The sequence below is a fragment of the Emericellopsis atlantica genome (genome assembly GCF_019669845.1).
Source record: "Emericellopsis atlantica unplaced genomic scaffold F5Z01scaffold_7, whole genome shotgun sequence".
In the NCBI taxonomy this organism is placed as follows: Eukaryota; Fungi; Ascomycota; class Sordariomycetes; order Hypocreales; family Bionectriaceae; genus Emericellopsis; species Emericellopsis atlantica.
Window position 1 is genome coordinate 752,413 of NW_025764709.1, and position 26,426 is coordinate 778,838.

The 26,426-nt window shown below is 58.6% G+C and overlaps 10 protein-coding genes across 10 annotated transcripts; 6 read left to right on the forward strand and 4 right to left on the reverse strand.

Annotated features, from left to right (window-relative positions):
• Positions 1–2: 2 nt before the first annotated feature.
• Positions 3–2,342, reverse strand: F5Z01DRAFT_510118 (uncharacterized protein). Its single transcript, XM_046260342.1, has one exon. It carries the CDS (start codon positions 1,956–1,958, stop codon positions 135–137), a length of 1,824 nt encoding a protein of 607 aa, XP_046120356.1. The 5' UTR covers positions 1,959–2,342; the 3' UTR covers positions 3–134.
• Positions 2,343–2,654: 312 nt separating this feature from the next.
• On the reverse strand, positions 2,655–3,863 carry F5Z01DRAFT_510188 (ThiJ/PfpI family protein). The gene is made up of 3 exons (XM_046260343.1): positions 3,546–3,863; positions 2,987–3,488; positions 2,655–2,935 (listed from the first exon to the last, which is right to left on the reverse strand). The coding sequence occupies exons 1-3, from the start codon at positions 3,682–3,684 to the stop codon at positions 2,701–2,703; spliced, it is 876 nt and encodes a 291-aa protein (XP_046120357.1). The 5' UTR covers positions 3,685–3,863; the 3' UTR covers positions 2,655–2,700.
• A 1,066-nt stretch (positions 3,864–4,929) lies between these two features.
• F5Z01DRAFT_634752 (hamartin) lies at positions 4,930–8,006 on the forward strand (the record flags this gene model as incomplete). The annotated part of the gene is made up of 2 exons (XM_046262087.1): positions 4,930–4,943; positions 5,003–8,006. 2 exons carry the CDS (start codon positions 4,930–4,932, stop codon positions 8,004–8,006), a joined length of 3,018 nt encoding a protein of 1,005 aa, XP_046120358.1.
• A 143-nt stretch (positions 8,007–8,149) lies between these two features.
• Positions 8,150–8,611, forward strand: F5Z01DRAFT_510397 (uncharacterized protein). Its single transcript, XM_046260346.1, has one exon. The coding sequence runs from the start codon at positions 8,317–8,319 to the stop codon at positions 8,566–8,568; it is 252 nt and encodes an 83-aa protein (XP_046120359.1). The 5' UTR covers positions 8,150–8,316; the 3' UTR covers positions 8,569–8,611.
• A 1,142-nt stretch (positions 8,612–9,753) lies between these two features.
• On the forward strand, positions 9,754–11,235 carry F5Z01DRAFT_618606 (glycoside hydrolase superfamily; the record flags this gene model as incomplete). Its single annotated transcript, XM_046261040.1, has 3 exons — positions 9,754–9,951; positions 10,009–10,902; positions 11,092–11,235. The coding sequence occupies 3 exons, from the start codon at positions 9,754–9,756 to the stop codon at positions 11,233–11,235; spliced, it is 1,236 nt and encodes a 411-aa protein (XP_046120360.1).
• Positions 11,236–11,390: 155 nt separating this feature from the next.
• Positions 11,391–13,272, forward strand: F5Z01DRAFT_510401 (ZIP zinc transporter-domain-containing protein). The gene is made up of 2 exons (XM_046260347.1): positions 11,391–12,298; positions 12,364–13,272. Exons 1-2 carry the CDS (start codon positions 11,568–11,570, stop codon positions 12,857–12,859), a joined length of 1,227 nt encoding a protein of 408 aa, XP_046120361.1. The 5' UTR covers positions 11,391–11,567; the 3' UTR covers positions 12,860–13,272.
• Positions 13,273–15,539: 2,267 nt separating this feature from the next.
• F5Z01DRAFT_650172 (arrestin-like protein) lies at positions 15,540–17,900 on the forward strand. The gene has a single exon (XM_046263144.1). The coding sequence runs from the start codon at positions 15,996–15,998 to the stop codon at positions 17,508–17,510; it is 1,515 nt and encodes a 504-aa protein (XP_046120362.1). The 5' UTR covers positions 15,540–15,995; the 3' UTR covers positions 17,511–17,900.
• A 22-nt stretch (positions 17,901–17,922) lies between these two features.
• F5Z01DRAFT_510512 (endomembrane protein 70) lies at positions 17,923–20,497 on the forward strand. The gene has a single exon (XM_046260348.1). The coding sequence runs from the start codon at positions 18,336–18,338 to the stop codon at positions 20,424–20,426; it is 2,091 nt and encodes a 696-aa protein (XP_046120363.1). The 5' UTR covers positions 17,923–18,335; the 3' UTR covers positions 20,427–20,497.
• F5Z01DRAFT_510518 (uncharacterized protein) lies at positions 20,498–21,367 on the reverse strand. The gene has a single exon (XM_046260349.1). The coding sequence runs from the start codon at positions 21,107–21,109 to the stop codon at positions 20,570–20,572; it is 540 nt and encodes a 179-aa protein (XP_046120364.1). The 5' UTR covers positions 21,110–21,367; the 3' UTR covers positions 20,498–20,569.
• On the reverse strand, positions 21,368–26,410 carry F5Z01DRAFT_510521 (uncharacterized protein). Its single transcript, XM_046260350.1, has 2 exons — positions 23,162–26,410; positions 21,368–22,990 (listed from the first exon to the last, which is right to left on the reverse strand). Exons 1-2 carry the CDS (start codon positions 26,286–26,288, stop codon positions 21,627–21,629), a joined length of 4,491 nt encoding a protein of 1,496 aa, XP_046120365.1. The 5' UTR covers positions 26,289–26,410; the 3' UTR covers positions 21,368–21,626.
• Positions 26,411–26,426: the final 16 nt, after the last annotated feature.

Here is a 26,426-nt window from a genome sequence, read left to right on the forward strand (position 1 = left end):
TTACGTCCATGTCTCGTGATGGGCTTCATTAATGTTAAGCTGCGCGTCCTAGGCTCCTTTTGCTAGGTGACACCGCGTCCCATGGCCCCAACAAATTCATCCTTGGGAAATGCCTTCTCATGTTTGGGAGGTGCTCATCTTCGATCGGGCATGTAACGATCACCCCATGAACGGCCACCGCCTCGGCCACCACCACCACCAAAGCGGTCCCTCCCAAACCTGCGATCGTCGAATCGTCTACCATCATCAAACCTACGATCATCAAATCTGCGATCGTCGAACCTTCGGTCGTCGAATCGGCCACCGCCACCGCCACGACCACCGCCGCGGCCGCGACCACCTCCCCTAGGCTTGTCCCTGTGAGGCGGCCTGATGGCAACAAACACCTCGGTGCCCCGGTCGACGAACCTGTCGCCGTCCTCAAATGAGTAGCGATTCAGCTCCTTGCCATACGGTCCACGGCGGTCCGTGTAGAATCCCCAAATGTTGTCGATTCTTCGCTGCGCGAGTTCCTCAGACACTGGCGCAAACGAGACGGGTGGGAACGCTCGTGTCCTGTTACCGCCAGAAGGATAGGGGCCCGGTCCGCCGGTTGGGAACGGACCGGGTCCAGAGCGTTTGGCTCTCGGTCCAGTCGGTGCACCACGCGGACCGACGGGGATGTTGTTGATAGAGTCGCCTCGCGGCCCGGTGGGAATGGCATTGGAGAATGAGCCCGTGGGGCGGGAAGATGCGTCCGTGCTTTGAACGAGGGATGCCTCTGGCTCCGGGTCGGAGGAGTATGTGACCTCCCACCTCGTGCCTCGTCGCGACTGTGCTTCTGTGTCGATCCATTCCTGGACGCGGTCTTCGGGGACAAAGTCCACAAAGAGCGCTTTTCTGTTGCTCTCTCGGGGCCACACCGTGTCGTGTAGCAGTGTGCGGACGCGCGACGCGGCAGCTGTGGATGTCAAGACGACAAAGGCGTGCGTGCGAATCTGGTCGAGATGGAAGGTGGTGATAATGTCGTTCGACAGCGAGTGGCCGCGCGGTGTAGCGAGGTCGACAATGTGAGCCTGGACATCGTCCGGGCGTAGCGGTCGCATGAGGTTCGAGATGTAGAGAGCAGGTGTCGCGTGGTGGATCGATGGGGCGACGCTCTGTTCGGGAAGATCTTGCTCGTAGTCGTTTGCGTCGCCCATGGTTGCGTCTTCGTCTGGGCGGGACGCAATGCTGACGGAGGGCGCACCATCGTCGCCGCGGGATTCTTCGGCGACGCGGGCGCGCTTGGCTATGGACTCTTCGCTGGGCAATGGGCTTGCGGACCGACGCTTCCGTTTCTGATTGCCGTCGGCAGCGACAGTGCCGTCCACGTCTTCTGGTTGAGGGACAGTTTCGGGTATGGGCGAAGCTTCCTTGGGTTGGGGTGGGACTTCCGCTGCATCGACAGCCATGCTGTCTTCGCGGGCTGGCTCGGGGTTTGGCGATTCTGGCTGCTCTCCATTGGGGGCAGTCTGCTCAGCATGGGTCGCGTTCGCATCCTGGGGCTCTTCAGTTGTTCTCGCATTCATGGGCTCGACAGGTGCAGTATTGTCCTGTTCAACCTCCTTGGCCGGCTCGGGCGCATCGGTTGTGGTGGCCGGAGGCCCTTGATCTGTTTGCTCGGTCGATCCAGCAATCTGTTCAGCCTGCGCAGGTTCCGTGGACGGCTCGACACCCTTCTGATCGTCGGCAGACGCCTGGCCGCCGTTCTCCATATGCTCGTCGCCGTGCTGATGCTTCTCGGGGTCATTGTTGCTGTCCGCAGCATTTTCTTCCTCCTGCCCCACGTCGTCTTCGTGAGGCGGCGCATCAGCAGTCTGGTCTGCTTCCTCCAGACGAGCGACGAGCTCGGCTTTCAATCCATGCTGAGGCAGATCGCGCTGCTTGAGTTCGGCTTTGAGGTCGACCACCTTGAGGGAGGACCAATTGGTCGCCATGGTCGTTCAAGTCGCGTGGCGCGCGTGGCGCTGTTTGATGGCAGCAGACTTGAGTGAGGTCTTTGATCGAATGGCCAAAATGTGCTGCAAGATGAACGAGGAGCTCGTAGTGATCGGATGCGGTGAGAGTAGCGGCTTCTGAGGGCGACGCGTGTAGGAGGGAAAATGGTGAATGTTGGCTGTTGTTGCTGAGGTTTGAATGAATTGGATCATTGTCTGCGAATGGAAATTTAGAAGTGCAACTGCAGGGTGACGCCACCATCAGCGGGAGGTGGTCAGAATAACCGAGCAGCTTAGGTCAACATTGTGTGGGACTGCTCCCTTGCATTTATGTCACCATCCTCCATGGGCGGCAGCGAGGATTTCTTTGTTCTCAGATGCCTTGCACAATGTTTCCTGCGGCCCTCTGGTCATTTTAGCTCATCAGGTCTATTTCAGATTGGCAGCAAGGGCACGATATATACTCTTAGGTGGCTTATACAAGTCAATGGCTCGCGGTCGCCAACGACTGAGCAGTCTCTCACGTCACGTGCTCACGCACCAACGACGCGAAAACCCAAGTATCGACTCGTTACCAGACACTCTCACGCCATCAAGTCAAATAAAGCAAACAAACCATACATTGCGTCGTTCGTTATACATCATGACTAAAGCAAACACATAGGCGCTCCGTGGGCCGCTATCGGTCTACCCATGGGCCTCACATAAGATACACTGGCCCTCGTTGGCCGGGCAAGTTTGATTAGACGTCGAGACCGTCGACGACAATGCCCTTGTTCCAGGTCCATTGCATGATCCTGGCCACCTCTGTCGCACACTCATCATCAACCAAGGCGCTGACGAGATACAAGGCTGCATCCACGCCAGCGCTGTTGCCTCCAGCCGTGATCACACGCAGACCTCCGAGGCGCATGGCAGCGCGGCGGGTGATCGACTCGCGGCGCGTGTTGGAGCCCTTCCAGGACATGCTGCCCTTGCTATGACGAGTTAGCTCAGTCCTTACAGAGTTGCAGCATATTCTATTTTACCGAGCGTTGGAGGGTCGGCGACCGGCGTCAGACTTGCGGCGAATGTAGGGGTTGTCATCCTCCTCGCCGAGATCGAAGCGAAGGTTGTTGACGACGTAGCGGGCGTCCTCGACAACGTCGGTGCGCTCCTGGAGGTTACGGGTCGCGGCGTCACTGCACAGATTCTCAAAGGTAGTGAAGTAGTCGGGGTGCGTCGTGGCCGACAGGCCGGACAGGATGCCCTCCTTGGCGAGGAAGAGGGCACCTGTGCAGACGGAGAGGATGGTGCGCTCGCGTCCGGGGTCCTTCTTCTGCAGCTCCGAGAAGTCGCAGATCAGGCCGGCAGGCTGCTCCTCCGTCTTGAGAATCTCAGCCGAGTTGCCGCCCAGAATAACGAGGACGTCAAAGTCCTCGAGACGCTTGTGTGCTTCCTTGAACGAGATTTGGGAGCCGATGATGACGCCCTGCTCGGAGAGGACCTTCTCCTCTGCACCGGCTAGGGTGATGTCGAAGGCCTTGGAGGCTGATGGGACGGTCAATTGGCGCACACTACAACGCAGTCACCTATGAGAAGACTTACAATCGTCCTTCCAGTCGTGCAAAGCAGTGGTGAAAACCTCGGCGGGGCCGGCAAAGTCGAGCAGGTCGAACTTTGGGTGGAGCGCAAAGAGCACCTCAATGGGCTCGTCGGCCACCGCCGAGGTCTTTGATGCAGACATCTTGCCGGTATTGTAAGTGTTTGTAGAGTGTTGTGTGTAGTTTCAAGCTTGAAGCTGTGCTAGGGAGAAGAAAGAAGAAGAGGGAGAGGAGGAACTGAGAGGGGATGGAGAGGGGTAAATAGCAATTGACGGGATGATATGCCAGCTACGAGCCTGCCGAACGTGAAGGAGCTACTGGTGGGAGCTTCAAGCTGCCGTCACCTTACTGGAGGGGTGCAATGACTCAATGGGAGGGGATCACGCGATGGCATTGGACTCCAGGCACAGTGGGCGAGGAGAGACAGGCGTGGAGAGAGTCAGTTCCAGCCGGTGAACCCCCTCATCGTTGAGGCTGTGGAGCGGGCAATTGCGCTGATCTATGGTAGATAGATACCATCTGGCAACATGGCATCGCAGGTCACCTCACACCTCACTTGAAGTATACGACATGTCCCCTGCTGGGTCCAATTCCTTGCAAGCTTGGGTGAGCTGCAGCCGGTTGCAGCTGCGACGCTTCCGTGACCCACTGAAAGCCGCTGATTTCGCGGGGTCATGCGCTCTAGCCCCTAGGGCCCTCCAGGCCTCGATTGCGGGGTGAAGGCACTGTGACGGAAGGCCGGGGCTAGCAAGCACTCACTGGGGCCTGGTGGGGTTTTGGCTGTCCAGGTGATAGACACGTGACCGCAATGCAGAGGCCCCAAGCGACGATGGTCCTGGTCGTCGACGGATACAATCAAAGTCCGCCAATATGTGCTCAGGTGGTAGATAGACATGCCAAATTAACTTGGGAATCAAAAGTAGAAATGCGTCGGAGCCATTTTTGAGTGTGGTGAGAACCCCTTCCATGAGGAAGCTGTCCATGGCTGAGGGTCTGTCTTCTGCTAACATGCAAGTGAACTTGAGGTCGAATTCACTCAACCAAATGCCTTCAAAACTGCGCGTGAGAATATTGCATTATTTTAACTAGACTAGTATTGATAGTTTATATGCTGTTGCATGGAAAAAAGAAGCCTGTTAATGAACACGCGCTACGTGCCCAAGGCCTGCCTCCATCGCTAACAATTGCGGGCCCGCCCGAAATCCCATCCTCCGCCGCAGCGCGCCTGCAGCGGACGTTCCACACCTCCATCGTCATATCACAATCCCCAAATCCACGTCGCAGATCCCGTCCCATGAGCAACGAGCTGCGTCCGAGGAGCTTCCATCCTCGCAGGTGCGCCTAGTCGAAAGCTTGAGGCGCCGCGAGGCCCTCACCTGAGACCAAGCATGGCTTCACAAACGTACGCCCATCCAGCCGTCCCCTCTCTGGCGTGCTAGACTAGCTGCTGACAATGTACAGATCATTGAAGGAGCTCTCAAAGGCCATCAACGCCTACATCACTGAGCCCACGCTCCCTCTACCGGACGAACTCGTCGAGACGATTGAGGCATATTTGCGACGACACCCAAAGTACGAAGAATCCGCCGCCGACCGCCTACAGGAGGAATTGCTGTCCATCTTCGAAAAGCATGTCAACGGGAATCTGGACGCCTCGGGCGCATGGATCGCCATTCTTCGGCGCCTGCTGCCTATGATCCAGACGCCGGAGCGTGTGCTTCTCTGGATGCACACGCTACAGGGCATCCTGACGCAGAGGGTCACGCATGACCGGAACGTGGTGGACGAGACCGTCGCCGGGCTAATGGACCTCGTTGCTCTGGCCGACGACTACCAAGAGGTGGTGGCAGAAGATATCACGATCAACCCCATCATCCACACATTATTCTCTAGATGGATGGAGAGGTTCTACCCCGGCGTTGTCGAGGGCATACCGAACATGGAGTACAACGAGCGCATGTTCCGCGAAGCGCTGATCGCGTTTGGCAAGAGAAGGCCTCTGCAGTTTTTCGCATCGCTGGATAGTTTCTTGGTCCAGGCGAAGCACCGGCAGGCTGCGCTGCGCTTTCTGTGCGACTTTGTCCAGAACAGACCGCCGCATCTCCACCAGATACTCGACAGTCACCTCTTTAACCACCTCCTCAGCTGCCTGCAGCAGGACACCTCCACGGCCGTCATCTCGTCTGCGTTGACAGCGCTCACCATGCTGCTGCCACATATGCCGAGCGCTCTCGTGCCATTTCTACCCGTTCTGTTCAATATCTACGCTCGCCTGCTGTTCTGGAAAGGAGGATCGGCGGAGGGGCCTGAGCTGGTCATTCACAACCCCGAGACGGAGGCCGGATGGGACGTCTGCAGCCGGGTCCCCGACGTCGACGACACTTCCATTGCTCACTTGGCGAACTACTATACGATTCTGTACGGCCTATACCCCCTCAACCTCATGGACTACATTCGCAAGCCGACTAGATATCTGCGCCATGCCAATGTTGCCAATGCGGAGGAGTTTGAGATCCAAGCGACCGAGCTCCGGGATCAGTCAGAGCGATTGCGGCAGTGCCACTTGTTGCACCCCAACTTCTATACGCTGACAGTTGAGTCGGAAAAGACAGATTTGGGGCGTTGGATCAAGAGCGAGGCAGCGCAGGTTGTCACTGAATGCATGGCTCTCTATATCTCCACCGACACGGCCGGCTTCGGTCCAGACCATGCGATGACGCTTGAAGCGCAACTACCATCCACGGCGATGGAACGCCAGAAGAATGCGGGCGACTCTGCCATCCTCGACAACCCACTTGCGCATGATGCTCTCCCCAAGAGGGCGCTATCTACCCTGAGCCATCACAGCTTGTCTAGAGTGGACTCGCAGACTAGCCTGACGTCGAGAGACGAAGTGGAAGGGAGGCGAAGCGGGCTGAGCGTGGACAACCAGTCTTTGACACAGTCCACGTCGCACACTCAGCTGCAAGATCTGATTCAGTCAAACAAGGCCATCAAGTCGGGCATGCGCCAGTCGACTGCGGAGAGTGAGCCGTCTGCCCCTGCCAGTCACCATGAATCAGGACAGGAGAAGCCGCCGACGGAGCCGCTCAACACGACGTTCTTCAGTGCTGCCAACGCCGTTGGGAGCGTAAACTCCCAGTTGGCGCATCTACAAAGGCAGAACCTCATGCTCCAGAACGACCTCAGCTTTGAGCGTTACCAAAAGCAGCAGCACATTGCCCACGTCGGTGAGCTCAGGCGGCGCCAAGTGTCAGAAGCTGCTACGGAAGCGGAGACGCAGAACCTGATCATCATGAGCCGCAACCTCAAAAACCGCTTCGAGGAAGCCAAAAAGGCAGAGATGCAGGTACGCAAGGAGTCGGAGAAGAGCCGGGCCATGGCCAAGAAGTGGGAGGCGGACCTCTCCGCCAAGCTCAAGACGCTCCGCGACAAATCCAACCAGACAAACGAGGAGCTGGAGCGGGTCAAGAGAGAGCTCAAGGACACGCAGGGGGAATGCGAGAAGTTGCGCAAGCTGGTCTGCATCGGGGAGGTCAAGGAGCTCAACTGGAAGCAAAACGTGCAGTCGGCCGAGCTGCAGGCGTCCGAGACGGACCGTCTCAAGGCCGAGGTCGAGCGTCTGACGATTGCAGAGCGGGAGGCCCAGGCCCAAGAACAGGAGCGGCTGCAGCAGATGGAGGCTTCGGCCGCGGCAGAAGCCCGCGCGGAGTCACTCAGCAGACGTTTAGCCGCGGAGGAGTTTGAGCTCCAGCGTGCGAGGAAGCTGTTTGAGGCGCAGGTCAGGGAGCTCCACGCGCAGCTGGGCGCGGCGCAACGAGAGCGACGTCCACGATCAGGCCAGAAGGTGGAGCTGGAGACGCTCATGGCAGGCAGCCGTGCCAAGCAGGCGGAGATGCAGAAGCAGTACGACGGGTTGATGCGCAAGTACACGGCGCTGCAGTCGGCGCTGTTCGACATGCAGTCGGGCGCCACGCCGGAGCAGATCAGGATGGAGGCGTCGAGCCATCCCATGCCGGGCGGGGACTACCCGCCCCGCGCTGCTCCGGGCAAGGTGGCCCAGCCAGCGAGGGCTTTGTCAGATGCAGCGATCCCCGACGCCACGTCGTATAACATGACGCCGCCGCTGAGGAAAGAGTCTGCCCCGACGCAGACAGCCGGCCAAGGGCAGCAGCGGCCAGGCACACCCGGGGGTAAAGAGGTGCTGCCGATGCCGACGCCCACGAGCCCGGATCAGAGGTACTTTGGACGAGGTGAGTGTGTCCCAGCGAGACAACTATGTGCTGTTACTTGTGCGTGTGTTCTGACTGATTCCGAGGAGGTGTTCAAAATCGGATACGCAAAGAGGGCAAGGCCGATGAGGGATCGGCGAGTGGCAGCCGGAAAAAGGAGAAGAGGTCGACGGGGCTACGCGGACTTGTCAGGGGCAGGACCGAGTGATGGGGAGGAACTTGATGATCTATGATACCACTTTCTGCAACAATGGCAGCTGTTTATGCGTCTTGCGTCTCTCTGTCGCTCTCGGGACTGGATGCCGGAAGGCTACGGCTGTCTGCATGAGGTTCATCTACATGCCACCGTGGATGCATTGTATAGGTTTGTAAGCATGTGTTGTGTTACATGTGAGCATGGTGTTATCGTGAATGCTTATTGACCTACCCAGGATACGTGAGGCACGCGCAGCTTCCCGAGTCGATCACACATGAGTGTAGGGCGTGACAGGGTCTTGTAAGTAGTTGTGAACATGGACAGAGTGATTTGACAGCTGGATAATCATGCTAGCTAAAGGACACAAGTCACTATGGACCACTCAGGGGCACATCACATTGTTCAGGACTTGGTTACTCGCGATGCTGCTGCCAGCGCCCACTGCACGTACTGCCTACCCGGGACATGTGACAGGCCGCTGTGCTACGCGTTCCGTTCCAACCATTACTCGACGACGAAAACATGACCGTGACCCAGCCGTTCAGACGTACGACAACAAGCCATCAAAGAAGATACGACTCGTGTATCTGTATGGGTGAATCACGCACTGCCGGTTAGCAGCGCAAGGAAACATGGCGTAACGTGGCTCGACAGCCAGCCGCCACATGTAAAGCCAAAACGCATTTACTTCTCTCGGTGTTCTGCAAGGGACGAGACGCCCATTGGGCCTATGGCTACTAGTCCAGGACTGTAGCTATTCCAGGACAGTGGACGTTTATTAGAGTTTGGACGGTGCGCCTCCAATTCTGACGACGATCCTGCAGAATTTTCGCATTCTCTGCCTGTATCTGGGGCAGGCCACGTACATCCCATTCCAGAACACGATTCGATATCGCGCACTGCGCAATAGTTAGTCCAATTCTCGAGGCTTCGAGGCTGTGTCAATTCGCCCGCTCCATGGACCGCTTTCGTTTTCCTGGGGGTGTCTTGGCGCGATCGGGGTGACAAGGGTTTATTCGGCTGGCGCCATGCATGACGACACGCAACAACTGCCAACAGGCTTGGAAGCCTCGTATTCCGGGCATGGGTGAGGGGGGATCGCCATGTTTCCTCATGCGCTGCGAGCCGAAGGTCTAGGCTAGCCTCCGCGATGGCAGTTCTCGTGCTCGCGCGGATGCGTGATAGCCAGGGCAGTACGTACTACGTATGTGTCCGTCCCGCTCGAAAGGGCTGCCTGCGGACAGGACAAAGCAAAGCAAAGCTGCGGAAAGCAAGGCACGCCACCGCGATTGGTGAAAACCTCTCACAGAAAGTTCGATCTCGACCTGGCCTGGCCGGCTCCCTCCGCGCGGCCTTGCCAGCGTGATTGGTCTTGGGGGCAGTGTGAGCCTCCACGTCTGTGGACCCGAGCACACACAAGAATAGTGATCAGGAAGCTTCCATGGACGACCCGAGCCATGGTCTTCTGGGCAGACATCCAGATCGGGCACGTACCGTGGGCCGTCTGCTATATCGAGACTCGAGTAAGATGCCTGGTTGGGCCGTCAGACCACCCATCCACCCACCCATCCATCCATCACACAGCACTACTCGTACGTACCAGGTAGGACCAGCAGGAATCAATAGTACAAGTACTTCTTCTCCATGTGCTGCTCTGCCTCGTTCTGTCCTCCTGCTCTTCCCTCTGCAAAACCCGTCTAGCTTTCATTCGTTTGGGCTTGACTTCCGTCGTTTCTGTATCAACATACCACACACATCCACCATCCACCTTGGACTCGCACACGATGCCTTCCAAGAGCAGCATTCTCTCCCTCGCGGCGGCCGTCTCGTCCGCCGCTGCCTTCCAGGGCTTCAACTACGGCTCCACCTTCAACGATGGCTCGCTGAAGCAAGAGTCGGACTACGAGGCTGCCTTCACCACGGCGCAGAACCTCGAGGGCACCAACGGCGGCTTTACCAGCGCGCGTCTGTTCACCATGATTGTACGTTCCTCTCGCAAGTGCTGATAATATGTTCACTTGCTCACAAACGACCTACAGCAAGGCAACACGGCCAACGAGCCCATCAGCGCCATCCCCGCCGCCATCAAGACGAAGACATCCCTCCTCTTTGGTCTGTGGGCGTCGGCGGGTGACGACGCCTTTGGCAGCGAGATTGCGGCCCTCCAGAACACGATTGACCAGTACTGCGACCAGCTCGACGGTCTGGTGGCGGGCATCTCCGTCGGCAGCGAGGATCTCTACCGCATCTCGCCCACGGGCATCGCCAACGACGAGAACCCCGGCGCCAGCCCCGACACCCTCGTCAACTACATCCAGCGCACGCGGGACACCATCAAGGGCTCCTGCCTGGCCGACGTCCCCGTCGGTCACGTCGACACCTGGACTGCCTACGTCAACGGCACCAACCAGCCCGTCATCGACGCCGTCGACTTTGTCGGCATGGACGCCTACGCCTACTTTGAGGACACCAAGCCCAACGCCATCGAGAACGGCGCCGCCCTCTTCCGCTCCGCCCTGAGCCAGACACAGGCCGCGGCCGGCGGCAAGCCCGTCTGGGTCACCGAGACTGGCTGGCCCGTCAGCGGCGACGACTTTGGCGAGGCCGTCGCGTCCGTCGACAACGCCGAGACCTTTTACAAGGAGGTTGGCTGCCCCCTGTTTGGCAACACCAACATCTGGTGGTACATCCTCCAGGACGCCGCCCCCACGACGCCCAACCCCAGCTTCGGCGTCGTGGGCAGCCAGCTGAGCGACAAGCCCCTGTTTGACATGTCCTGCAGCAACGACACCACCAGCTCGTCCTCCTCGTCTGTGGCTCAGTCGTCGACCAAGGATTCCACGGCCACGGCCACGGCCACGGCCAGCGCCAGCGCCAGTGCCAGCGCTACTGGCACGGACATGCCTCACGAGACCCTGCCCACCACGGCCATTGTCTACCCCATCCCTCCAGTCAACCCGACCAACGCCATCTCCTCGGGCGCGTACTGCAATTCGACCCTCATCACGCACCCCACCAAGACGAACGCTGTCCCCGTGTCCTCGGGTGGCGTCGTCGTCCCTGTGCCTGTGTCCAGCTCTGAGCAGGGTGGGCAGCCTCAGCCCACTTCTGGGCTGCCTCAGACGAGTGCGGTGCAGTCCGAGCAGCCACAGACCACCTCGGAGGACGGTGCTGCCGCTCCCACGCCGGTGCCTGGCGCCGGTGCCAAGATGAACTCGCTGGGCGCGGCGGCTGTGGCCATGCTTGTCGGTGCTGTTGCTCTGTAAATGATGTGATGGGACAAATGTACCGTTGTAAATAGACTGACGGGTTTGGATACCACGTTGATGATACACGCTCTTTATGAAACAACAAAAGTAAATAAAGATACAATAATGGACTAATAAATGCCTCTGGGATACACCGAACTCGTACCGTGTGGTGAAAGTTTTGCACTGTATCAATGTGCCCCCACTTTCTAGATCGGCACTGTGCTCCCTGCCCCACGTCCAAAGACGACACGCGACAGCTCAACTCCTTCTAGACAAGGGATGCATGCTCGTTTGTCTGCCCCAAGTACCTCATCTCAACCTCCCCCGTTCGCCAGATCCCACCCATCATGGCGCCCACACGCTCGCTAGCCCTCCTGGCGCTCTGCGCAGGCCTCATTCTCGCCGCACCCCAATCCGAGACCAAGCACGCCCTCGCCGACGCCCTGTCCCTCGACCAGCTCGACGAGCAGCTCCAGTCGTGCGCCATTGTGCAGGACCTCAACGCGGCCAAGGCAGCCCGGCACGCCGCCGCCCCGAGCTCCGTGACTGAGAAGCTCTTTGCCGTCCTCTTCCCAGGCTCGCCGGCCGTCAACGCCCTCCTGGCGACGCTGTACATCTCGGGCCCGCCCAACTTCCTCCTCGCGCTGTGCCCGACCAACATTGACCCGTCGAGCCTCAGCGTCATGGTGGCCTTTGCCGTCGGCGGTCTGCTGGGCGACACCCTCTTCCACCTGCTGCCCGAGATCTTCCTCGGCGAGGACGAGCAGGAGCGTATTCGTCTCGTGCTCGTTGAGCCCAACCGCAACCTGCTCCTCGGTCTCGGCATCCTCGTGGGCTTCATGGTCTTTGTAGCTATGGACAAGGGCCTGCGCATCGCCACCGGGGGTGCGGGCCACGACCACTCGCACGGCCACGCACACGAGCACGTCGAGGGCACGAGCTCAGCCTTGGACAAGGCGGACGGCGAGGTCAAGAGCAGGAAGAAGGGCGGCAAGGGCAAGGGCAATGGCAAGAAGGACGACGCGGTCGCCAAGGAGGTCAACCCCAGCGTGAAGCTGGGCGGCTACCTGAACCTCATGTACGTGCAGGCCATACAAAAGAAGAAGTACTATCCCGACTGGACTAACTAACTAACACGGACAGCGCCGACTTTACGCACAACATCACCGACGGTCTCGCCATGTCGGCCAGCTTCTACGCCAGTCCCACCATTGGCGCGACGACGACCGTGGCCGTCTTCTTCCACGAGATCCCGCACGAGGTGGGCGACTTCGCGCTCCTCGTGCAGTCGGGCTTTTCCAAGCGCGCAGCCATGGGGTCGCAGTTCATCACGGCCATTGGCGCCCTGCTCGGCACGCTCATTGGGATCGCAGTGCAGGAGATGGGCGGCGCCGGGGCGGATGATGGGGGCGAGGGCATGCCGCGCACCGCGGGGCTCTGGGGCACGAGCCTGACGTGGGGGGACATGCTGCTGCCCTTTACGGCGGGCACGTTTCTGTATGTTGGCACGGTGGCCGTCATTCCGGAGCTGCTCGAGACGGGTCGGAACAAGGGTGAGGAGCTGCGGAAGACGCTGGTGCAGTTTGCGGCCGTGGCGCTGGGCGCGGGCATCATGCTGTACATCTCGTGGCACGACTAGGGGGTCTTTGAAAGGGGGGCTGGCCTGATGGGTCTAAAGCGTGGTGTTGTTTGGGGCTGTATGAGTCGAGAGGGTTTTGATGGCAAGAAAGGTGAGATATAGAGGTTTAGACTGATGTGCAAGCAAATATACGCATATCATGGTTGGAAGCACGGTTGTCGCGAGACATGGCTTGAGAGCCTAGATGAGTGTGCTATGATAGTGAATGCAACAACATGGACAGGAGATATGTTAGCGATAGAAGATACGCTGCTGTCCATCGCGTTGAAGGATGATACTTTGCAAAGTGTCCACAGACATGATTATGAGTCTGGTTCCACTCTGATTTTGTCCTCAGTCAAGGTGACTATCGCTTGATGGCCACAGTACATAGCTACGGATATCTACCAAATTCAAGAGCAGCAATCTTACCGCACACAATTCAAGGCTCTGAAATCCTGACAGCAGTCGATATAGTAAACATACCCCCTTGTGACTCCTGGCGGCGCGGGATATCGTCACACTGGAGAAAGAGTGACGTGTAGGGTAGGAGGATTGTCCCCACATGAAGATCGAGGCGGGATCGGAAACGCGACAGAGTCTGCCAGATCCACGTCTTCGGAGCTTTTGTCCATCGGTGACTGACTGGTGATGACTTCATGTTGGCCTGGGTGCACTCATTCACAGAGTAACAATTTGATCAGACTGCCATCTGGCGCTGTGCGTTCACACTGGCGTCAACTCAACTCACCACGCTTTGTAGAGACCACTGATGCACAGATAGAGAGTGTAGCTCCTCTCGGTCATGTTCCGGTGCCTGTTGAGTGCGTGCAGGCAGCGGCATACCCTACGTCCCAGTCATGTCAACCTCATTCACAAGGCATCATCACCACCAGATGAAGCATGAGGCTCATCACGATATTCCTGGCCAACATCGGTGGTCCGTGTCTGGACTGCCGAGCAAAAGCAGCATGCAGGTCCCTAGCGCGCAGCTTGTCCCAAGGCTCCAAGCACGCGATGGGCGGCGATGGGGAGCAAAGAACCCTCCGAAGCGCACGCCATCGCCAATGAGAACGCGTGCCTGGCGCACAAGGTAGGCGCTAGTCCTGAAGCAGCGATCGGCGCGCACGACGTGCATGAGTGGGGGTTGAGGGAGGGGGCCCTTGGAGGCTCGAGCCAGAAAAAAATATTGATGAGAAAAATCCTCTGGCAGAAGGAGGGAGGGAGGGAGGAGCAGTCACGATGGCAAGAGAATTTTCAGTACGGGAGGGGTGTAGGCGCCGGAGTCAGCTAGGGGCGGTGTCGGAGGTGGCGTCCGTGAATGGGAGGCAGGGAGGAAGTGCAGGCAGTTAGACAGGCAAGGCCGGTGCAAAGTACGCTGGATCGCGGTCTCATCAAGGTCCGTGATGGAAAGAGAAGCCCAGAGAGCAGAGGCAATCCAAAAATGAGGCAGTTCACGATGTCTGGCAGAGTGCGCACTGGAAGCCTGGCGATCGACGTTCTTGGCGTGCGAGGCTGCCGGCGGGATGGTCCAACGAGAGAGGACGCAGCGTCCCCCACAAAGCCGCACTTTTACACTGCGCAGCGGCTGGCCTGCATTAAGCATTCGGGACCCGATGCCGGTGCGCGCACAAGCTTCTGGAAGCTCGAGCGCACAAGGACAGACGAGACAGTCACGTCCGTCTAATGTCCTCGAGGCTCGCATGTTCCTTGCCTTAGCGCGAGGAGGCGTGAGGAGGCACGGGCAAAAGAGCCATGGTGAGGACGGCGTTAAATCCCATTCCAGCAAAAGAATGGCATGTCTCGCGATACTAGCCTGCGGACGGCCAGACGGCAGAGTCAGGACGCTGGGAACAGAGCCCCCGCGAAGCGGTCAGGATAAATGATGTCGTGGATACGTCAGGTCCAGACTGTTCCTGACCCTCTTTCGCGGTGCGGTGCTGGCGGCGCAGAGGTGAGACGGATGCATCGTGAAGATGTGAGACGATGGGGTTAGGTAATATGTACGACGATTCAGGGTCCAGATCGCAATGGATGCGCGAGCTGTCATGTCGAGCGACGCTGCCCCAGCCTCCGAGGCCGGCGAATGGCCGACTAGGCGCGAGACACGGGGCTCCTGTTGTCGTGTGGAAGCTTCCACTGGATACCTTAATTAGATACGGTCCCTAGCTAGCAACCTTGTGGTGTCGTCGGGACTCGGGAGGGCATCTGATGGTGTCAGGGTGACTAAATGGTGGTGAGCCTATGTGCAGTATCACCCAACAAGGTCCGGCGCAAAGGCGGGAAGCGCATAAACTGTCTTGCCTTTCATCGTAATTCATGGCTAATTCATGATGCTTTCGTCGTGAATGCAGGCAGATCCGGACTTTGTGATCCGTTAGTCCTCCCACCACGCGCGCGCACATCGTGATCGAATCGCCGCTGGTATTTGGCATTGGGAATCTGGTGCATCACAGGCAGGACATGCTGAACGGTGCCCCGATTGGGAAGGCTACAGGGGGTGCCGGGAGAGCGCGTGCTGGGGCAACCCCCCAGGAAGCAGGTCCGATGGCGCCAGGGCCTGGTGAGTCCTCCTTTAGACCCCTGGGGGCTGCCTAGTAGCAGCCCATCGTCGGTTTCAAAAGCGGCGTCCACGGCGCATCGACACAAAGTATAAAGCAAATCGCCCGCCCTCCCACCGTCTCCCCTTTGAGCGCTGGGCATCTGTTCGTCATTTACACTGCTTGGGTACATTGGGTCGGACTATACTACACCTTAATATCACTAATAGCATTTCAACACCTCTGCATCCTCCCATCCATCCTCCCATTCCTCCCATCCCAGCCAAGGACCAAACCCCCCACCATATTCCATCATACACACATAGTCGTCATACGCCTTGCGCTTGACACGCATCGATTTATCAGCAGAGCGCAGGAAGAAGGACAGAGAAAAGGACACTGGTCTGTTATTGGGTCATATCGACAATAGGGCGCAACGCATTCGGGAATTGGGATATTCTTTTCCTGCTCACTGACACCAACTTCCGACGCTCAAGCGTCCGTCATTGGCTGGATTTTCCGCCTCGCACTTATAGCGATTCCTACAAGACCTCACCATCTCCTCACATCGAGCTGAGCGAGCAAACAGTCTACACACTCTCTCCCTCGCCCTCACAATGTCAGACTCGCGCGGTCCTGGTCGGCCCAAGGCCAAAGCGGCTGCGGCCAGCAACAAGCCCGTCCAGGTCGAGATCAAGATGGAGCAGCACTTCACCTCGCGCATCTACACATCAGGCTCGACCGTCCGCGGCAACGCCGTCATCCACTGCCAGAAGGACACCCCCTTTGACAACATTGACATCGTCTTCACCGGCACCGCCGCCACCCGCCTCGACTTTGTCCAGTCGTACACGACAAATGCCGTCCGCACGTTCATGAAGCTGCGCATGCCCATCCCCGACGATGACATGCCCTCTCCCCGCATCTGCAAGGCTGGCGAGACCTACACCATCCCCTTCCACTTTGTCGTGCCACACCAGCTCACCATGGGCGCCTGCAAGCACGCCTCCGCCGCGCCCGCCGTTCAGGACCAGCATCTGCGCATGCCCCCGACCGTCGGCTACTGGGACGGCGACGACCAGGCCCCCGACATGACGCACATTGAGTACGCCGTCCGCGCCAAGGTCATCGGGGCCAGAACCGCCCCCGACAGCCCCAAGGCCCTCTTCGAGGGCAAGAAGATCCTCAAGGTCCTCCCCGCCAGCCCAGAGGAGCCCCCGCTCGACATCACCAAGGTCGACGAGCGCTACTGCCTGTCCAAGACCAAGACCTTCCGCAAGAACCTGCTTGGCGCCAAGGCCGGCGACCTCACGGCCACAACCTCCCAGCCCAGCGCCGCCATGCTTCACGGTGACGGCTTCGGCGCCCGCGGTACCACCGCCACCGTCAACCTCGAGTTCGCGCCCACCTCGTCCGACGCGGCGCCCCCCAAGATCAACTCGGTCCAGGGCAAGCTCCTCTCCACCACCTTCTTTGGCAGCGCCAGCTCCGACACCCTGCCCAATCTCGGGCCCAAGACTATGTACACCCACCACCAGGTCCTCACCTACTCGGCCACTGCCAGCCTCTTCCACACGCGTCCGGACAAGATCAACTGGGTCCAGCGCCCCGCCCCCATGGTCCGCCGCGACTCGGGCTACGAGACGGCCGGCAGCCCCGCCGAGATGACCGACGAGGAGGCTGAGGCGACGGCCGCAGCACCACGCGGACGCAACAGCCGTCGCGGCAGCAAGGACCACACCAACAAGAAGGCCAAGTCCGTCGCCCCGGCCGTCCGCCACCGCGCCACCGTCTCGCTGCCCGTCGAGATCCCCATCTCCAACAAGCGCATGTTCCTGCCCACCTTTCACAACTGCATCATGTCCCGCACCTACGCCCTGCAGCTCGTCCTCTCCGTCGGGCCCTCCAACACCACCATGACCCTCCACGTGCCCCTCCAGCTCGGCGTCGAGACCCTCTACGACCCAGAAACCTTTGAGGAGCTGCCCTCGTTCGACGCCGCCATGGAGCAGGCCCAGCGCGAGGAGGCGGAGGACTACCTGACCCCGCGGATCATGCAGGCCGCCCGGCCGCCGCAGATGAGCGTGCTGCCTGGATACCAGGAGGCCACGCAGTCAGTGGCTGTGGCGTAATTTGTCGCGTCTACACTGTTTTCATGGATCGTTTTGTTCATTCTGGCGTTTTTACGATTGCTCGTCTCTTGACTGGATCAGGCCACACTTGTTCAAGTTTGCACGGCGTTCTCGAGGGGATTGTCGTGGATGGGTTTCTTCCCCTCTTATGAGCATTGTTTGGATATTTCTCTACTCTTGGCCCTTTTGGCGTTGGATTCTAGACGGAAGGATTTATTTGGCTCCTTTCTTTCGTACTCATGATACCAGGTCATCGGGACCAAGCGACTTTCATTGAACTGCGTTTCTAGATAGACATACACAGACACAGACAGACACGCTTGTCTTTATTATTATTACTATTATTATCATCATCACATTTAATAAGAATCTAGGCGCAAATCTACTCGAATCAGTTGCTGAAAGTACACAGTCTTTTACTTCGTAGACAGTGATGAGTGTGAAGTCGCCCAGGTCGCTCCTACCGTTTAGGAGACGTTGGCCCGGATCGTGATGTGGAGGCAGGCACAAACAAGGCCTACCCCGGTCTATTTCCCGTTCGGGCTAGCGCCGCTTGATCCCCTGAGGAAAGCGGAACCACGTCACTGGATTCCATTTCTTGGCCTGAAGGCTGAATTACTCTCGCGAACTCCAACTGCCATCATGCGCGTGCTCTCGCCCCAGCCAATGCGCACATCTCGCTGCTGACGCCCTTTGAACCGACGACCTCATCTCGCCTTGCTTGCGAGACCTTTGCAGGGCATTGCGTCGCCGCGCGATCGCTGCACAAAGGTCCAAGCCGAGACTACGAATATCCTTCCCACCCAGCCACCACGAACCGCGACAATGGCGGCGACTCTTCTCCAGAGTGCCTTGGGCATTCTCCTCCTCCTCGCCCCGGCCGCATCCGCCTTCTACATCCCCGGCTACTCTGTCACGTCCTACCAGAGAGACGAGCCCATGCCGCTCATGGTCAACAAGGTCTACTCGGACAACACCCAGCTCCAGTACGCCTACTTCGACCTCCCCTTTGTCTGCCCGCCCACTGGCGCCCACCGAGCCGGTGGTGCGGGCGGCCTGCTGTCGGGCGAGAGCGTGCCCCTGAACCTGGGCGAGGTCCTCCGCGGGGACCGTATCATGGCATCGGACCTGCAGCTCGCGATGCTCCACGACACGCCCTGCGCGACGCTCTGCACCCGGGACATTACCCTCGAGGAGCTCATACGCGCCCAGGAGATGATTGAGGAGGGCTACGTCGCCGAGTGGATCGTCGACAACCTCCCCGGCGCCACAAGTTTCGTCACCGTTGACAAGACCAAAAAGTACTACGCCGCCGGCTTCAAGCTCGGCTACGACGTCGAGGTGAACTCGGCCGCCACGCCCGCCCGCCGGGTCCAGTACTTTCTCAACAACCACCACACCATTGTCATCCGCTACCGTCGCGCACCGGGTCGCGCCGGCGACCGCGGCGAAAAGGTCGTCGTCGGCTTCGAGGTCTACCCCAAGAGCGTCGGCTACGACGCGTCGCGCAACGAGCACGGCTGCCCCGCCGACCTGAAGAACGTCAAGTCCGGGCTTGAGCTGACGCCTAACAAGACGGCCAGCGCGCACGACGACGATCCGGTCATGTCCATCCCCTACACGTACTCCGTCTACTTCCGCGAGGACGAGACCATTGAGTGGGCGCACCGCTGGGACCTGTACTTTGTCAACCAGGACGAGGGTTCGCACATTCACTGGCTGGCCATTGTGAACTCGCTGATCATCTGCGCCCTGCTGACGGGCGTCGTCATGATTATCCTCGCCAAGACCATCAGGTCAGACATCAAGACGTACAAGGACGCCGTGGCGGAGGATGGCAAGATCCGGTTGAAGAAGACCAGGCCCGCGTCAACCGGGTTACTGGACCAGCCGCACGGCGGCGACGACGACGACATGGACCTGTCGGACGAGGAGGCCCTGGAGGACATTACAGGATGGAAGCTACTCCACGCCGACGTCTTCCGCACGCCCGCGTGGGGTGGCCTGCTGGCGCCCCTCGTCGGCTCGGGCGTGCAGCTCTTCGTCATGGCCATGGGCCTCATCACGCTGAGCACCTTTGGGGTGCTGAACCCGAGCTTCCGCGGCGGCTTTATCAGCGTCGGCGTCGGCCTCTTCATCTTCGCCGGCCTCTTCTCCGGCTACTTCTCCGCCCGCGTCTTCAAGAGCTTCGAGGGCCGGGGCCACCGCCGCAACGCGCTCGTCACCGCGCTGCTGGTCCCCGGCATCGCCTTCTGCGCCGTCTTTGTGCTCAACCTCTTTGTCTGGGCCCAGGCGTCCAGCACCGCCATGCCCTTTAGCACCCTGCTCGCCATCATGGCCCTCTGGCTGTGCGTCCAGGTACCCCTCGTCTACGCCGGCTCGCACCACGGCTACCACAAGGCGCCCACGTGGGAGCACCCGACCAAGACGACGGGAGTCCCGCGCCCGATCCCCCGCCAGTCCTGGCTCATGCACCCCGTCGTGTCCGGCCTGCTGTACGGCCTTATCCCCTTTGCGGTCATCTTCATCGAGCTGCTCTACGTCTTCCAGTCCCTCTGGCAGGACAAGTCGGGCTACTACTACGTCTTTGGCTTCCTCGCCGTCGTCTGCGTCCTGCTCACCGTCACCATTGCCGAGGTCACCGTCGTCTCCGTCTACGCCCGGCTGTGTGCCGAAGACCACCGCTGGTGGTGGCATAGCTTCGTCGTCGGCGGCGGCAGCTCCATCTGGGTCTTTGCGTACTGCGTGTGGTACTACCTCTTCAAGCTGCACATTACAGGATTTGTCAGCGGCATGCTCTTCTTTGCCTACAGCGGCCTGGCCTGCTGTGTGTACGGCCTGCTCACGGGCACCGTGGGCTTCTTGAGCGCGTATGCCTTTGTGCGGAGGATATACGGCGCCATCAAGGCTGACTGAACGGATGTGACGCGTGAAAAATGCAGAATCACTAGATAATGTGCATATGAATTGAACCGAACCATCCTGTAATCGTTGCTCGTATACTCGTCATGTCTTGTCGTCGTGAAGGCACGAATGCCTGCTGTTGTACAATTCCATACTCAGTCACCCCGTCGACTTCTCCCCCGTCCGTCACGCTCCCTCTCATAATCATCCCCATCCTCATATCGCCTCCTCTCATAACTGCCCCTCCGCGACTCTTCATCGTAAAAGTCCTCGTCGTCCTTCCTACTGCTGCTGCTGCTGCGGGCACTCCCCTTGCGTCTCTGCTCCTCCCTCTCCCTCTCCCTGCGCCTCTCCGCCTCCCAATCCTCCCGCTCGCTCTTCTCCTTGTGCTTCTCATACGCCTTGTCAAAATTAAACAAGGCCAGGCCCGCCATGGCCGCCAGCGCGATGCCCTCTGTCCACCCGAACCCGCCGAACTCCTTCTCAATAGCCTTGCATTTCCCCCCCTCGCAGTCCTCGTGCTGCTTCTCGTGGTAGGGCGTTGGTCGTCGCGGTGCCGTGGAGCGACGACGAGGTTGGCTGCTGCGGTGGGAGCCGGGGGGAGAATAGGACCGGCGGCGGCTGGAAGGAGGAGGAGGAGGGGGAGGAGGATGGTGACGAGAGCGTGGCTCGTAGTAGTACCCGTAGGCTGACATTTCGGGGCTTCTCTCTGTGTGTGTAAGGGAATGATTGTAGACACTGATAGCCTTCCTGGCTGTGGTTGAGGATCACAGACAATAGCCACTTGGGTGTAAGTCAGTACGACAATGCCAAGGGCTGTGGAAAGGCCGAGCCGCTAATTAAGAAGCTTTATCCCCCAGACACCCCGTCATGCAGCCATCGTCAACATGCATAACGACTCGTCCACATGGGCAGCCACAGAAATCTGTCATAGGTCGACGATGCCGCTCTTCACCGCTTATGGTGAATGATGTCACCTCCATCGGCATAGACGTCGTAATTGCTGCGATTAATTTGTCGCAGAAATGCAAGGGTTTGTTGGACCCTGATCCATGTTGACAGCCAGCTGGCAGTCACTCACGTCTCTCACGTCTCTCACGAGTCACAGTTGGAGTCCCTCGTCATCTGTCGCTTTGCAATGCGCTGGCATTTTGGCTCTATCTCTATGATCTATGCTATCTAATGAGGTATGCAGCCATCAGCAATAGTCGCTCAAATGCTCGCTCGTCGGGGCGCCGTCGTCCGTCGCAATGCTTGCTTGGCCTCCGTCTCCTCCATCATCGGCAACGCGCCGTTCTCGCGCATCGTCTGCAGGAAATCCTCGCCATACTTGTGGCCCACTCGATAGATCTCATCAAACTTGCCAAACTCCAGCGTGCCGTAGTCGTCAATCGGGGGGCGCATGTAGATGCATCCTGGCATGGTCTTGGCCCGTTCCAGGGCATCGACGCTAGACACGTATGCCAGGCGGCCTTGAATCTCTGCCAGGGTCGGCGGGTTGGGATGGGTCGAAAACGGATTCCATCGGTTGAAGAATGCCCACATCCCAGACAATGAGTCGCCGTACGTCTGGGGCGTGTCGTCGTCAATCGCACCGACATCCACGGCAAAGATGATGTCTATGCCCAGCGCCTTCATGTGGGATACAGTCAGATTGTCCACGTACCCGCCATCGAGGAGCATGCTGCCTTCATCGCACAGTGGCGGGAGTAGACCAGCCAACGACATGGACGCGCGGATGTATCGCCAGGCGTATCCGCTCGTGTGAAACTCGACCCGACTCTTGCTGATGTTGGTGGTGTTGCAGTAGTACTCGAGCCAAAAGTCCTCAATCTGCGTGTCCCCAAAAGCCTTGAAGATGCCTCGATTGAACTCGTGACCCGTAGTGTACGAGGCAGACGGGTATGTCAGATCGAGAGCAAAGCGCCAGAGACTGGCCATGCGTCCGGCAAATTTCTTGGCGAAGCCAAACATGGGCACGACGTCAGCGTGTCGCGCGTACAATGCGCCAACAAACGACCCTATCGATGTGCCGCCCACAATGTCAATGGGGATCCCGGCTTCTTCGAGCGCACGAATGATGCCAATCTGGCTGATGCCTCGGGCACCTCCGCCACCCAGCACAAGGCCAATCGATTTGCCGCAGAGCCTTCGCGCAAGTCGGTGGAAATCGCTCTTGAACGGCATGTCGGGTGAGTAATACGCCGTGTGGTGCACCTTGCGAGACGTGTACTTTTGGATCTCGGCCTGGAGCACTTGCACCCTCGCCTTCAAGGCCTGGCCGAGTTTCTTCGACGGCGGGTGGACAGGTAGCTCATTCATGCGGAAGGCCATTTGGATGTGAAAGTGGCCACCGTTGATCCACACGCGGTTGCGCAGCCACGATCTCGTGAGGCCGGGCGGGGAGTAGCGTTCCGCATGCAGCAAGACGAGGGTCTTCCTGGCTGTCGACTTCATGCCAAGCATGAACCGCTCGTACTCTCCAATAGCCGGGGACCCTTCTGCGAGACCCACCAATAAGATGCTGTCAGCCTGGGCAATGCATGTCTGTGTCCAAGGCGAGTTGACGTTGGTATCTGATGCTTGGTCAGCGAGAGGAACAACAAACACTTCCAAAAAAACAAGCGTGTGCGTGGTATGATCAGGAAAAAATTAGAGTTAACATGTACCATCAGCGGCTTTGCCTTTGGACATAGGGTTTGTTCATCATAAAGAAAATGATTTCAAGGCGCGAGAAAGAGTCTTACCTGCAACATAGACGACCAAGCCGTACTTCTCCTCAAGATCAGCCAAGTACTGAGCAAGCCTGAGCTTGCCCATCTTGTTGAAGGCATGCTTGCCCAAGTGCTTGAGAATGCCGGCTTGGTTCAAGGAAGTGGCGCCATTCGGGGGGCCGACCTGAGTCAAGGCATTCATCAGGCGGTTGCCAAACTCGACAACAGGAACGCCGGTAGTCACAGGCAGGATGGCGACGGTGCGCAAGTTCATTGTCGACTTTCGCTGGCTGGCCACAGCAGCCGAGCCCCCTTCTTTACCTTGGTGATTCAGTGGATCATCAACGGCCGCTCTCATCCGCGAAGCGATGATCTTGGAGATCTTGATGGTGATGTTGGGATGCTCCTGTGCCAGGCTGTTGAACAGCGTGCGTGGGAACTTGACAAGCTCAGTGTCCCGAATGGCGTGTAGCGTGCCGGCGCGAGCTGTCTCGGTGAGCACTTCAAGCTCGCCCACGCTCTCGCCCTGCCCATACTCGGCCCGTACGACCATGCCCCCATCCTTCTTGTCCTCGACTAAGCGAAGTCGGCCGTTGAGCACAATGTAAATGGCATCGCTCTCGTCTGCATCGTGGAAAATGACCTGGCCAGCATTGACTTGTACCCATTCCAGAGCAAAGTCAATGTGGAGGATGAGGCGTGGGAGGATGTGCGTCAGTCGTTTTGCCATTGTCAACAAAATGATGGGATACCGATCAACGATGCGCTCCAGAGCCGCTCTCGGCAGGAAACCAACATAAACATCCGTCTTCGCAACCACGTCGATGAAGGATCGATAGGACGACACGCCACCAATGTAGCCAGCGAGACCGCCTGGCTTCACCAGCGTGATGCTGCGTCGTCGGGCGTGTCCAAAATTTTCTGCCTCTCTCTTCTCTCGAATTGTCTCAGATTGAGCGAGGGCCGGGAACATATCCCCCACGGCTAGATCAGGCGTGGAAGGCGTGCCACTGGGGGGGCCACTGGACGACGACGCAAAGAGATTGTGAGGGTCGTTTGTGCTCGTCGTGCCAATGTCCAGAAACCCGTCCACTACATAGTAGAGACCGGGAGCTCGCTCGCCTTGGTCGACAAGGACAGATCCCTTGGGGAAGTAGACAATCTCCACATCGTTCATGAGCTCTTGGGAAAGGGCCTGAGCACTCGGCGAGCCACTCACGGTCAGACCACCCGATGTCACCGACTCGCTGTCGCCATCGCCAGAACTATCAAAAGGCCCTATGGAGCCAAAAGCATTGCTGTTACTGGTGTAGAAGGCTCTGCCCCGCCTGGGATCCAGACCAACCAGCCGCGGAGATCCTTCCACGGAGTCGGGCTCACGAGACGCGCTGCCGCCACCGTCAAGGCCAAGCCCCTTAAGCATGCATTCCAGTATGGACGTGCGGAACAGATTGTCCTCGTCAGCCGTCTCCCGAGGATCCAATGGCACTCGACTCTGTCCTCGAGAATCAAAGGGATTATAAGACCGCTGGGCCAGCGGACTGACGTCGTCTTTTTGCGGCGAGTCAAAGGGAAAGCCATTGCGGACCTCTGAATTAGACGAGCGGTGCGAGCCTCGGGCGTGCTGAATGCCAGACAGGAGGTCGCCGGGCCCAGGGGTGTGCACCGGAGGCCGGGTGGTCAACGGCATAGATGGTTGCCTTTTGGCAACTAAATGCAATGCAGCCTCTTTGCGCAAGCTCGTGCTCGACCTCCTACGACGAGTCAAAGACGGATTGTGCAAGGCGATTCCCTTGGAACCTTGCTCATCCTGCGCCTTCTCGCGCTCGCGACTGAATTTCTCTTTCAACCGGGTCAAGGCCTCCCCGCGTAGGATGTTGGGCAACTGGCAAGTTGTGTATTTGATGACATTCTTCTCCGTCTGCAAGACTTCGCCGGTAAGTCCAAGATAGTCAAATGCGTGCGCCAGGGTAACGCGTTGAAACCGTGACAAAATGACGTGAACAATGTGGGCCGTGGCCTTGGGATAGACCTTGATCAGCCTGCGGAAAGCACTCGCTGGGATGATGGCGATTGTGGTATCGACGGTTGCCCTGGCGATGATGTCGGGGTGTGCTGATCCTGAGGTAGCTCTGTGTGACAGAGCTGGTCTTCTTGAACTGGAGTCCTGGCCGTCGAGCGAAATGTGCGGGATGCGGGATGTGCTAAGACCCCTGGCGTGTGCCTGAGCGGAGTGCTCCTCAGCAACAGACGGGACGGCGTGGCCCATGGTCGTTCGCAAGTGAGGGGTGGTTGGCATCGAGGCAGGGGCGTCTGCTCCGTAGCCGCCGTGAGAATGGGCAGCTCCCTCAGGAACATGGGTGGAATCATCGGTGTGCTGTAGCTTGACATCTTCTGTGAACAGCGACATGATGGAGAAGAGCGACGACATGGGAGCGCCGTTGCGGACTTCGGTCAGGCGCTGGTAGCGTTGCTGACCCGGGTGGGCATCCTCATCATCGTAGCTATCGCTGGACACACCACTGGACCGGGGGTGCAGACTTGACTTGACAAAGATCTCGACCAGTCCGTCGACAACAATGCAGAATCCCTTTTCCTCCTCCAGATTGATGGTCTCTCCAGCGATGAGCTTGCGGGTCTGCATGCTCCGCGTGAGCTCATGGAAAACAGGCCGCTCCAGGTAGCCAAAGATCTTGATGGCGCTGAGAAACTCATCCAAGTAGCTTGAAAGACCAGATTTGGTACCCTCGTCGTGTGTGTCGGGGAAGAGGTCGATCTCGGGTTCTTTGCGTTGGGGCTCCGGTGGAAGCCTGGAGTACATGTTGAGGATCCTGTAGCGAACGACCCAGCTGACAGCGGAGACGACGCCAGCCATGATCAGCATCAAGGTTGTCGCATTCATGGTGACGGTCCAGCTGGTGGAGAACAACGTGAAGAGGATGCTGGGGACGTTGATGGTTGCAATCCGCAACGTCCAATAAATAATGGTAGACACCATGTTGAGGATGGCGATGATGAGCCGCCCAAAGAGACCCAACCAGCCTGAGGACTCTTGGTTGGTTATATCGACTGCTGTCACGTTCAAAGCGCTCATGACTGAGCTTGGCTCCGAGCTCATCGAGGCCAGCTCAGCAGCATTTGACGACAAGGCAGATGCCATGGCTGCTGGTGCTGCAACTTTCCACGCTGCATTGTGAAGGGAAAGAGCGAAAGAGGAAAGCTCGTGGGGGAGGTTCCCTTTCGTCCTGTTGACGCAAGTGCAGGCAGGTGGTGAGGAGTTTTGCCGAAAGGGAAGCTT

Coding starts and splice junctions, on each gene's coding strand:
- F5Z01DRAFT_510118 (XM_046260342.1), bottom strand. CDS start 1,958: ATGGCGACCAATTGGTCCTCCCTCAAGGTGGTCGACCTCAAAGCCGAA.
- F5Z01DRAFT_510188 (XM_046260343.1), bottom strand. CDS start 3,684: ATGTCTGCATCAAAGACCTCGGCGGTGGCCGACGAGCCCATTGAGGTG. Junction 3,489..3,545: donor GCACGACTGGAAGGACGATT/GTAAGTCTTCTC, acceptor CCGTCCCATCAG/CCTCCAAGGCCTTCGACATC. Junction 2,936..2,986: donor CGCCGACCCTCCAACGCTCG/GTAAAATAGAAT, acceptor AACTCGTCATAG/CAAGGGCAGCATGTCCTGGA.
- F5Z01DRAFT_510397 (XM_046260346.1), top strand. CDS start 8,317: ATGCTAGCTAAAGGACACAAGTCACTATGGACCACTCAGGGGCACATC.
- F5Z01DRAFT_510401 (XM_046260347.1), top strand. CDS start 11,568: ATGGCGCCCACACGCTCGCTAGCCCTCCTGGCGCTCTGCGCAGGCCTC. Junction 12,299..12,363: donor GGCGGCTACCTGAACCTCAT/GTACGTGCAGGC, acceptor TAACACGGACAG/CGCCGACTTTACGCACAACA.
- F5Z01DRAFT_650172 (XM_046263144.1), top strand. CDS start 15,996: ATGTCAGACTCGCGCGGTCCTGGTCGGCCCAAGGCCAAAGCGGCTGCG.
- F5Z01DRAFT_510512 (XM_046260348.1), top strand. CDS start 18,336: ATGGCGGCGACTCTTCTCCAGAGTGCCTTGGGCATTCTCCTCCTCCTC.
- F5Z01DRAFT_510518 (XM_046260349.1), bottom strand. CDS start 21,109: ATGTCAGCCTACGGGTACTACTACGAGCCACGCTCTCGTCACCATCCT.
- F5Z01DRAFT_510521 (XM_046260350.1), bottom strand. CDS start 26,288: ATGGCATCTGCCTTGTCGTCAAATGCTGCTGAGCTGGCCTCGATGAGC. Junction 22,991..23,161: donor CTTGGTCGTCTATGTTGCAG/GTAAGACTCTTT, acceptor ACCAAGCATCAG/ATACCAACGTCAACTCGCCT.